The 12,423-nt window shown below is 42.5% G+C and overlaps 1 protein-coding gene across 3 annotated transcripts in view; it reads right to left on the bottom strand.

The window, feature by feature from the left end:
• Positions 1-305: 305 nt before the first annotated feature.
• Positions 306-12,423, bottom strand: part of GALNT9 (polypeptide N-acetylgalactosaminyltransferase 9) — a 267,354-nt gene continuing 255,236 nt past the window's right edge. For all 3 annotated transcript variants that reach the window (XM_025195639.1, XM_025195647.1, XM_025195643.1), the window contains 2 exons: positions 2,073-2,240; positions 306-1,687 (listed from right to left, as the gene is read on the bottom strand). In XM_025195639.1, the coding sequence (XP_025051424.1) occupies positions 1,541-1,687; positions 2,073-2,240 (315 nt within the window). In that variant the 3' untranslated portion in view covers positions 306-1,540. The remainder of the gene's footprint in view (positions 1,688-2,072; positions 2,241-12,423) is intronic.

Below are 12,423 nucleotides of genomic sequence, written 5' to 3'. Positions count from 1 at the left end.
TTTTTACTTGCTATAAAAAATATTCATCAGTGAATGTAACAGATATTCTCTGCTTCTCTCGGCACCATTTCAGTGGGACCAAATCCTGGGTTGCAAACCAGGCTGTAAACTGCAGGCCTGATCCAAAGCCGGCTGGAGTCAACAGCAATCTTTCCACTGATTTCAGCAGCCTCTGGACAATGGACCCATCCCTCCGCATCGAAACACTGCGTGATCTGCTGGAGACACTGTGCAGTGAGGCTTACAAATACACTGCTGGTAGTAAACGTTATACAGGTCAGCAAGAGTAAAAGGCTTAGGTGTCACATTAATAAAAAGGTTACTTCTTAAGTTTGCTGATCCTTTCTTGTTCTAATCTAGGAGGACCTGGGGATGATTTAGTTATTTATTTATTATTTGTGGCTTTTCTCAAGCCAGGAAAGGCTCAGGGTGAGTTATTCGGGAGACCTGGTTAGGCCAGTAAACATGTCCTTGTGATCAGTGGCATGCCACACACTGCCATGTTGTATAAAGAGGATGCAAAGCTTCCTTAGGGCCCCGCATCCATATTAAGTGCCTAAACAAGCGGCCTTAACTTCAGAAGTGGTGAGTACTCCACAGGTCCCACTGCTTTCCATGATGCTCCTAGTGGTTACAAAGGTACATCTGTCTGCACACAGCATATTCCAGGCTTAGCATCTTACAGTGTAAATGCTCTCAGACAGTATGGGCCAAGGGGACATCCTATACAGCCAAACCATATCGCCTCAACTGCCTGTAAAGAGATCAATGAGCGGGTTCTGTATTGTGATTTCTTTGACGGTCGAAAGACCCAAAGGTGACAATGAAATGGAGAATGGGGCTGTGTTAACTTTTTGACATTTACCTGTGCCTAACACGAAGGTATCCCCCTAAGATGCTGCTTTTGAGCAGACTGACGTTTGGGAACCTCTTGTAACCATATGCAGAACTGGCTCTTGCTAGAAGAGAGAGAGAGACTCCCAGGTAACCACCTTTGAAATGTACAGTATATTATATTTCGTAGTGTTATTTATTTACAGGTTTTGTTCTTTAGTACAATGAATCAGACATGCTGAAAAGATGGGGTTTCCCAGTCAACTTGTATAGGAAGTACAGTAGAAAAGGCACATGATTTTTCACCATAGAAGTTGTGCACCAGTCAATAACTTAAAGCTAAAAAGCTACTCATCAAAGGGTTCTCTTCAATGAGGCAGTACAGGATGGGGATCTCCCCTTCGAACTCGCTGCACACACAGGTGCCTCTTAATCCTTCTGGGGGAGCTGCAAGGAGCCCATTCCTCTATTCTCTTTTGATCATTCCCAAATTTCCACATCAAATCAAAGTTCACTTGAGGCTTTCAAGGGCACCTACAGATATGAGACGGGGCACCTGCATCTGTTTGTGAATCAGTGCCTAATAGTCCACGACTCTGGGGAGTCAACTCCTTCTCACAGTAGTCTGCTTTAACAAAAGCGCCTTGGAGGGTATGGCACACAGAGCAATGAATAAGTTGAGGTGGCAACTTCTCAGCTCCAGTGGTCAATGCCGACCATGTTTTATCCAGTTTCTAATCATCCACTTTTGCCCCGAGCACCTTTGTACCACGAGTCTAAGCCCAAAGTTGGCATCCTTTGACATTTCCACTTCAAGACACCGTCCAGTGTCTCTGCTGATGATTGGGCCATTCTGAATTAAAGAAAGAAAAGAAATCCCATTAGTGTTGAGAATGTGGAAACAGGAAAGTCCGACATTATCGAAAAGAATGTTATTGAACACAACCTATTTTCATCTTGACAAAAGTGAAATTTCCTCTCAGAAAACCTTTTAAATGAGAAATATCCAGACAGTTCTAACATGCGTGTGCACACGTGTGTATGGGCTTGCACAAGCGAAGTATCGTCCCACTTGGCTGGAGAGCTATGACATCCCCCACTTCATGTACTTTCCGAAAACATAATACAGTCACCCTTTTTTTAGTGGCATACAACTGCACAGATTCTCAGCCGTCAAGAGCAGGGACTCCTATGCAATTCATAGTAACCCAAAAACCTTTTAGAGTTCTCTTCTGTACCTGTGTAAAATCCCAGAGTCTTTGTGAAGCCCTCAAAATGTCTTCACATTTCTTCAGAGTAGGGGTCCTGCCTTTCCCATCGTCAATGAGACATTTAGAGTCTGGAAGAAAGGCGGTGGAGCCCAGAGGCCCTAACTGCAGGAGCCCTTCGGAGCTGTAGCGAACGAGCTGGAGAAGAGGAAAAAGGGAAAGACACTCTGAAGCACATGAACATTGTTCCTGGGCTCCCAGTACCAACTCCTGAAAAATTATATGCCCTCTTCTATATTTTCAGCTGCAGTTTTTCAGGGGCTCTACTTTGGAGAACACAGGATGCCTTGTTAAAGCTCCTTATTACAGATGTGGAAGCATGAACTTGAGCTGCTCCAAGTCAATCTACCTATAAGTTGGTACCGAGGCATAGCAGTTGGGGAGTCAAATGCAGCTGGACCTCCTGAAGTTAGTTACATGATTCCCTTGTGTGCCACTGGCTATGGACAATGGCATTCCTCATCTGCACTAGCCCAGTGGGTCACAAAGACCCAGGGATAGACCCCTGACCTTTTTATGACTTTGGACAACTCAAGAACTGAGTTAAGAAATGCCAATTCTACAGGGACATGAGCAACAAAGGAAATGAGCCCCAAGGCTGGGTAAGGCCCCAGAATAGCCCCAGAATAATGGCAGCATGAAGGTGTTTTAAAGCCACGCTTGTCCCACCATCCAGTCCAGCCACATGAGCAGGAACAGAGTCACTGAAAAGCCCAGAAGCATCTTGGTGCTATTACTTGTTTGGTCTGTCCTTTTCCATCACATACCATTGACGCAGAGAGGGACTGAAACATGTATTACTTCATTGGATTGCTCATAAGATATATTGTTCTCTCTCCTTCCCCCACCCTCAAAATACTTCATTGTAAAAGGGCAATCAAGAAAATGAAGTAATCAATATGGAAATCATGCCCACTCTCGAATCCACTCAGTGGGAATTGATTTAACAAGGACACAATGTCAATTTGCCATGCAGTTTGTTCTTAAGAGCTCTGTCAGAGGCTATTGATAGCAATGACTCTAATTAGTTTTTGTAAATAAATGGCATTGAAAAAACCCACCAATGTAACTTGTACGTCAGGTATCCAAAAATGAGAAAGAGAGAAAAAAAAAATCACGAGGGAAATAACAGCAAATTTGCTAACATAAACATCAGGTTTTGACAATAAAGATCCGGTCTTTGATATTTTACTTTTGTTTGAGGCCTTAATGTTCTGAAGTTTAGAGATGTGGTAAATGCTACTGGCTATAATTAAAGGTTCAGTAAATGACATCCATTATTTTTGGGTCTTTATTTTTTTTTTAAATAAAAAATTTAAGCATGCTGCATGCGGGCATTAATGGCTTAACACACACAGCACATAATACATTCACATTAATATTTCCAGTAGGAGCGTAATGTTCTTTAGAATTTACCCTTTCTTCTAATTTTTTTAAATGATGATTTTGCTTGCCTGAAGCTGTTTGCAGTAAATGGGCCCAGCACAGAACAAACTGTGTAGCAGGAGGGGTGGAAAAAAAATCATCTTTAGGAACCTCCACTTGCTGGAAGTCAAAATTTATTTTCTTACATTAAGATCTGCCTGGGGGAACATACAAAGATAACAAGAGGTGGGGGGTCTCATGCTTGCGACTAAGCATTATCGTACATCGGATAGGACTGGGCTAACCATCAGGATGGTGGTGGCTTCCCTTCAAATTTCAGAAACTGTGGAAAGAGCTATTAATTTTTTTTACAGAGTTATAAACCAGCTGTTCAATACAAAGTAAGTTTAAAACATTCTCCTTCAATACATCCATCACCAAAAAAAACTAGCCTTCTGTTCATTTGTAGTTGGACGAATTGAGGTGCCGAGTGGGTAAGTAAGTTGCCTTACATGAGTCTTAAGTTTTTAATTGCATTTTATAGATTGGGAACCTGTGCTAAACAAGTCAACCAATGTGTTATGGTCCTACAGCAAGCTTGAAGGAGTGTCTGAGTCTCCAGTTTTCTTTCCTAACCACTAGAAAATGCGCTTCCCCTTGCATATCTGCTTTGAATATTGATTAAGCAGAAAAAAAGCTATTCTGTCCTCAGTTGCACCGGTACCATTCTGGACTAATGCCATGGGACCAAATACTGATATCTCATCCTGCTTAACAAAACTTGGCCCCCCTGACTCTAGAGCTAACCAAGAGGAAAATTTAGACCTCAGGATATTACAAAATGGAGACTGTTGTGGGGTTCATGTATGTTATGAAGCAGGAGGCTGCGGGTGAAGTCTTGAGCCCTTACAGAAGTGCAATTTCTGACCCAGAAATTCACTGCCTGTTATTTCCATTAGGAAACTGAAATTACTTTTTAAAAAATGGAAGGAAAAGTCATGAACCTTTGACCCTTTCTGGATTTTCCTGACCAGTGCATGCAATATCACTAGGAGCCAAACAAAAAAGCTCCAATTAGAGCCTAGTTTTCTACATCTATCCCATCGTTCCAATTAGCCGCTGCAGGCTTATCCTGTGAATAATCATGTCTTTCCAGTGGCAAAAGAGCGGTGTCTGTTCGGTTTCAGACTTGTGGTCTTTTGACGGAACATTTCTTCAGCGTTCCCCCCCCCTGCCACTTTTGTTCAGAGCAACCATGTGGAGCAAGGAGTTGGGATGGAGCCTGGATCAGAGAAAGCAGTAAAATAACCCCATGAGGATTCTGGTTGTAGATGAATGAGGGACATCAGTCAATGCACTGTCTGTGCATGGTAAATCAAGACTCCTTTTCCTCTCTTACTCTGGCAGAGTTGGGGAAGTGTTTAAAAGAAGCAAAAGCAGGAAACCTAGTTCAAAATATGAGTGAACTGTCAGCTCAGACAAGCGAACATTTTTTCTTCCATGCAAGGATCTGGACTCCCCTTTTATTCTTTAAATTTTCTGCATAATTTACACTTCCAACTTCCTGTGAACACTCAGCAGAGAGTGAAAATGAGATGCAATCAGAGTTGGGAATTACAGCCACATGGCAACATGTGTCTTTGTGTCACTGCAGTCTTTGCCCTCCCTGATAATCAAAAACTGCTTCCTGCAGGCTGGTTAGCTTGTCTAGGCAACCCAGTCCAGTGTTTATAATCAGCTACCTGCTTTGCACTTTAAGACAATTTCCCGTGGGGCATGATGCACTCGCTGGTTTAAATGACAAGAATTTGCCACTGCAGACACTAAAATAAACTGTTTTTTGGTGATAAAATATTCCATTTCCTCTGGAATCCCAACGGTCGAGATCTCTGCGTGCTGTACATCACAGGAACCAATGTGTTTTCAGATTGTAATATTTATAGGGCAGCCCCATCACCTACAGATAGCTTGCTAAGTAATGTCATTTCTGCTTAGGCCTTAAAATGTGGCACACAAAATAAGTCTCCAGAAGCACCTATGACAGGGAAGGCTGGAGCCACGCGACAGATCAATGCGCTTAGAGATCTCTCTGGATGAAGCTGATGTGCTTTACAGCAGTGTCACAAACAGGTTGTCATTCATTTAATCATCATGAATCCAGGTTTTCCATCAGTTCCAATGGCCATAAAACCCATCACTCCATTCTGAAACAACATATGAGATCTCAGCTTGAAACTGTAATAAACAGCACAGTTTTATCACTCATTCCTGTAAATCTGCTGCTGAGGTTAAAGTCCAAGTCTCATGCCTATCCTAAATAACCAAAAAGAGATAATAGCTCTCCATTGACTCCAAAACATCGTATCTCTCATAGATCCTACAGCTGGTGCAGGCAATTATTTTGGGCGGGGGGCCGCTTACTGAGTTTTGGCAAGCCATCGAGGGCCGCATGACAGGCAGCCAGGGGCAGATAAATATTAATTTTCTAAAATTTTCAGGGGCCCCCATGGGCTGGATAATTAATTTTCTAAAATTTTTAGGGGCCCTGGCGGGGCTGCATCTGGCCCACAGGCCACATTTTGCCCGCCCCTATCCTACAGCATTATAAGAACCAGGTGTCTGAGCAGTACTTTCACATTACATTGAAGTGCCTTAATACTGTCTGCGGAGTGACCATGTACAACCCACACTATGGCCGCATGTGTCTTTCCCTGGTGGTACACTATCAACCGCAGAACAAGAATGGAGATTGAGCTTCAGCGCCCTGTGGTCTTACTCTTTATTAACCATATATGTAGGATCTTGACCCTGGAGGCCAGATTCTTGGAGAACTCCTGTATTTTGTCAGCTGCCGTGATTTAGGAAAAGAAATGTGTTGAGAACCTGAACAGATATAGTGGGAGATAATTATTATTTCTGTAGCTAAAATGATGTCGTCTATCAATAAACAGCCAGGAATATCTGACCACCTCAACTCTGCTTTGGCCTTCACTTTCTTATGGCTGGTCTTCTTGCAGACTACAAACCTGTGGTTCAAAATGTAACCTCTCCATCCCTGCTCTGTAACTTCATTGCTAAGTGGGAGAGACTTGGACCCCGTACTTTTCATTTCTTTGTTTGCCTACAATGTTGAAAGAAACATTGAATTTTATTATGCATATCAAAGATGTTTTCTCTTTCAATGAGTCTGAGGCAGACAGGGCATGGAAAAGATTTTACAGGGCTAAATTTAACACTGGTGACCATTCAGCAGAGGTCAGTGTAACTATATCAGTAGTGAAATGCCTTGACATTGACCTTGTTCCAGAGGCGTTGGTTGTAGCCATGTTGGTCTAAGGGTTTTTAGACCTTGTCTAGGCAGACAAGGGTTTTTTTGGGGGTAAATCCAATATCTTTTATTAGACCAACTAAATTGTTGGAAAAATTCTTCTCTGCAAGCTATTGGGTCAGGTTGAGGACGTGTCTGCAGATGGTCTGCGCTCTTCCTCTGTTCGTCCACAAAGAGCACGGACAATCTGCAGATGCTTCCTCAGCCTGACGAAGGCTATTTGGACCTGAACACTTCCAAATCAGAATTGTTCCAACTATTTGAGTTGGTCTAATAAAAGGCACCAGATTTACCCAAAGAACCTTGTCTGCCTCTTGACATTGACCTGTCTGACCATGTGGGACCTACTCATTCCTTCATTTGTATTGGAGGAGCACCTTGAGGACTAAATTGAAAACAGGGCCTAATTGTGCTTCATGAAACAATGCAAGAAACAATTCATGAAGGATAACAGAGAAGGTTACCCTTCAGATTAACAACCCCTGAAGGGAGAGTGATCAAATCAGACAAGAGAGATGCAGAGTGGGAGAAGGGAAATAAAACCGTCCCCATTTTACATTTGTAGAATTTAGTCACTGAGAGATTAAGTGAGCATCTCAAGATCATACAGAAACTGAGAATCAGGAAAGAAGCTCCTGAACACCAGCACAATGTCTGATACTAATATTTCACACAATGCTTTTTTTTTTTAATGCCACACACTCAAGTTTATGCCTACTTTTCTCCTTGAATATCTTTTAGAAATTTGATTTTTTTAAAATATCCAACAAACATCAGTAAAGCTGTTCATCTTATTTTGAGAAAAGCTGAGCGCAGAACTGAAACAGCAGCAGATAGTCTACAATTCTTAAATTCACAATGATATCCACAGGTTTCAAGCTTTCTGAAATGCTCTTCTACTTTGGCTTCTGCAGCTCAACCAGAATAAAAAAAGGCACCTGCACATTCTCCCAGCACTGCTTGTAACATCCTGGGCAGGATTAATTCTGGGTGGGGGTGGGAAATCCACTGAAATCAATGGCATTTAATAAGACCACCCCTTCATTTCTATCTATAAAAACAACCACAAAGAGACATTAATGCAGAGGAACGCCCCGTCAACGTGCAAGTTTCCATTCTATACACCAGAATAGAGGCACCTCCAGTTTTTTACTTGGCCTAAGAATGGACAGCAGTCCAGGTTGTTCCTTTGATCAGAGAAGAGCCAGAGGATCTCTATAAATGACACTGAAGCCGAGTGTTATATTACGTACCCCAAAATATAATCCTAAGATTATCTGGTGTACTTGCAAGTGTGGAAGATTTTGTCCTACCTACAATCAGGAACTGGAGTGGAAGGAGATATATGTGAGAGGTTATTTATCAAACCCCCCCATCTCACATTCAAAAGTAGGAAGCTGCACTATCTCTGGAAGGTGTCACTCATGCGGCACTATCCCGATAAGCAAAGGCTGACTCTTCGTTCAAGGTTGGTAGCCAGCCTACCTCATTTTCAGTTAAGTGATACAAAGCATGAAGATATCCACACAGCTCAGGGAAATGTTGTAGAGACGGTCACACTCTCTGGCAGCTTTGAAAATTAAACTTTAAAAAAATTTTTTTTTAACTTTGCTGCTGCTCTGACTCTTCAGTTCCATTTTCAGGCAGACAACCTGTGCTCTAAACCGGCACTGAAGACTAGAAAATCACAGAGGAGGGTGCAACTTAAAAAGTTTCCAAGCTACTCATGAGCATAAAGAAAACCAATGAATAAAGATATAGCGGTTTAAATATATACACAGAAACCAACCAGTGTTCAGTTACTGAGAATTTAAGGAACCACCTTTTCATCCATCCATAGTTCCAAGCAAGCGAACATGCTGTCCTGCATGAAACCCTACAATACCAGAGCGCTATGTAACATTAACAAGTAAATGTTAAATATCTTCCCTCAAGCAACAGTTTAAGAGAAGCCTTTCATCTCCTCTTTTTCCATCTGGTTGCATAGCTGCTGAGCTCTAGGAATCCAAATGTTGAGCCCTTCCATCTTTCTGCTTGATCTTAATGCCAGGGGAGTTCTCATTTCTACACTGGCAGTGACTCATCTCACTACCAGTCTGAACAGGGTGCTGTGGGGTGTTCATCAGTGCTTTTATAGCAGGGGCTGCCATTTTTCTCTTATTAAATCCCTTTCCATTTTCACATGCTGTATAATCAGGTCCACATCACAGCATTCAAGGTGGGTACTGAGACAGTGAATATTTTCCACCGGGGCTATATGAACTCTCTTGGATAGTTAGTAAGGGGATGATTAATAAACTGTGCATTTTGCACCCATTCTTAGATGCTGCCGGCACCAGTTAGGCAGAAATAGAAGAGCCTGAAATGATGTTCATGTGAGACAGTGCACCATCCACTGAAAGCCTCATCTTCTTTCTCAGAAGCTGTTCTATAATAATGGTTCATTATGCAGCAATATAAAACCAATGAGCCTTACCGTAGGTGGTGCAAGATGGCAAACTTGTAGATAAGACTTGGCAGTTCAAGATTTTTATAATGGCTATTTGTTCCTTAAAACCTCTTAAACCTTGTGCTTTTCTTTGCATGTTGTTCAGTTACTTACCGCCTCATGCATTTACAGTTTGGTGCTTTTTTTCAAGAGATCAGGGCTTCCAAGATTTAAAGCTCATCATGCACACACACCCAACGTAAGTTTAATTAAGGGTGTATTTTGAACCCGATTTAGTTAAGCCAGTATAAAATACTGACTGAACACTTGTAACTTGATTTAAACTTGATTTCTATTGATTTAGCTTGAATCAATTCCTTTCTGACTGAAGCTAAATCGATATAAACCAGGCCTAAGTGGATTCAACAGTGTCCACACAGGAATTTACACCAGCTTAACTTAAATCAATTTAAAAATTGATTTTAGCTCAGCTAGTCCAATATATATGTGGAGACAAGATCCAAGGCTTGAGAAGACAAACACAGACCAAAATGTTTTGTCTAGGATGAAGACCTAAAGATGGAGTAGCCGGGATTTTTGCTCAAAGAAAAGTGAAGGCTATCAAGGATGTACAACATGGAAAGAACGACTGACACGGAGAGAGCAAGGAAAAGGAGAACAGTTCTTACAACAGAATGCATAAATCAAGGAGAATATAATCATAGTCTGCCGTGATTTGGATTGTGCTTTACTTTAAGCAAATAAAGTAAATTATATGCTTAAGTTGCATCCAGAAGGTGGGATCATAAAAACAAGCAGACCTTAGGATGAATTTATACTGAGCTGCCTTCATTAAGAGGCACAAAGCACCAATGATAACCAGCAGCGGACCAAAATGGGGTGTTCTTCATATTCGGTAGATATGTGACAGCAACACAATTCACAACACAATACAGGCGTCTCATGCGCAGGCATAAGACTTCCAATGTCAAGAACTGGAAGGTAGACACTACAAAAAACCACACACATCCAGACTGATTACAAGAGGCGGGGTTTCAAATGTTTATTTAACATATTAAAAATGCTAGCTGTCAACACCTTTCATGCTATCCGCTTGAATATCCTTGATTAGGGTTTGTGCAGCTGTGGTCCTCACACTGAATTAATTTTGTAAATTGTAGTGAAATGATATAAGTTTTCCAGCTGTGTAATCATTAATTAACTTGGCTGCATACAAGTCACTCCAACCCATCCTTATCTGCAAAATGTTCAGCTTAGATAAAACGGCACCTCTCCATACAGCCCAGCAGTTCTCGCAGAACATAAACTACTACTACAAAAAAAAAAAAAAATGGAAATGGAAAATGGTATTGGATAATACTGCAGATTAATTCTTCCACTTTACCCAAATGCTCCTCTTAAGTGTCACTCTCCTGCATTGGGAGACTTTGCTTTTAATGGGTGGTTCCTTGAGGAAGGCTGTGTGGTCTGGAGCAATGGTTTTCAAGCTTCCTAAAGTCATGGAAACCTTTCATATCATGCCTTCTGCCATGGAACTGCTACCCTGGGCTCCATGGGCTGTGTGAGCTGATACAGAGCCAGGCAACTCAGCCCTGTAATGGCAGGGCACTGCCTCCCAGCCCACTCCACCATTACTCCTAATTTGTAGAACCTCTGATGACCTATGGAGAAACCCCAGGACTCCATGGTACATAGTTTTAAACCCACTGATTTAATGAATAGGCATTAGTCTTGGGGGTCCAGAGACCTGAGATCTGTTTCTGGCTCTGCCACTGACTTAATGAATGCTGGGTGGACTGCTCAAACTCTCTGTGCTTCTGTTTCCCCTCCTATCCTTTCTCTGTCTCATCTACTTTGATTGCACACTTTTTGGAGGAGTGACTCTCTTATCCCCTGTGCCTACTGGTGCTGCTGTAACTTTGCACTTAACCACAGCATTTCTGCCAAATCAGGATTAGAACAGGTATTAGCTAACTGAAGTGCTATTGATCTGCAGGATGCTTAGAGAGCAAATGCCTCCAAGCCTGATTCTTTGTGCAGAACCAGAAGTCACGAATTTTAGGCAGGGCGCAGGACTAGTTCTTGTCCTAGTGCTGCACAAAACTCAGCTAGCTCCTGCCTGTGCTCTGGGCACCATGCATAGGGCAAGAGTAGGGATTTGGCGGAGCAGGGAGTGGTAATCCCAGTTTCAACTTGAATTGTTTTATAGAAGTGTACATGGTACTGGAAAGGGAATCTATGCATGTCCCCAGATCTTGCAGTTGCCCTAAAAGCAGGTCCTATTGCCATTTCTGGACCCTGTGGACAGCTAATGGCAATTTTGAAAGGTTTACGATTGAGTTTGTTAGAAAGGTTTGGGACTTGATGGAAACATATCACCTTCCCTAAACTTTCACCAAAAAGATTTCTCAGGTCTAGGGTAAAACTGATGGTGCTCAGGAGAGAAAGAGAGATCACCTACTCCAGGAGTGGCCAACCTGTGGCACAGGTGACCTCTGTGGGGCACTTGGCAGACTGGGAAGGGGATAGGCAGCATGGTGGCAGATAGGGCAGGAAGCAGAAAGTAGAGTAACTGATGAGGCAGGGGAAGGAAATAGGAGTGGCAATCATGGAGCATGTGGGGCTAATTTTTGACTTGGCTAATAACCAATAGCATCATGTTTAGGCCACTCACCTGAGATGCAAGAGACTCAAATTTAAGTCTCTTCTCTATCTGAGATGAGGAACTAAAAACCCGGTGGATCCTGAACCATCACCTGGGGTATCCAGGTGAATGCCCTGATCACTGGTGATGGGTTTTGTATGTACACTGGTGAGTCCCAGTGCTTTTCAAATGTTAGGGGTGTGCGAAACAGGCTGTATTCGATTTGGATTTGGATTCGGCCTGTATCAGGGATAGTGATTCAATTAGTTGATTCGGATCACTGTCCCTGATTCGATTTGACTGAATCCAAATCTGAAGATGCGATGCTGATTCAGAGAATCAGCAATTTGGCTATAGACACAGCTTTAAATGTTTTTTCTACATACTTCGAGGTACTAGGCATGGTTCATGAATGCTGCAATGCTGGGGTGGATGGAGCATCCCATAGGAGCACAGGGGGCCCCCTGCGTGCTTGGCAGCAAAGCTGGAAGTGGACTGGAAGTACTTCTGGTCCACTTCCAGGTCTGCTGCCAAG

The sequence above is a fragment of the Alligator sinensis genome, unplaced genomic scaffold (genome assembly GCF_000455745.1).
Source record: "Alligator sinensis unplaced genomic scaffold, ASM45574v1 scaffold628_1, whole genome shotgun sequence".
Lineage (NCBI taxonomy): Eukaryota > Metazoa > Chordata > Crocodylia > Alligatoridae > Alligator > Alligator sinensis.
Note: the sequence above shows the minus strand (reverse complement) of the source record. Positions and strands in the feature narration are given on the sequence as shown.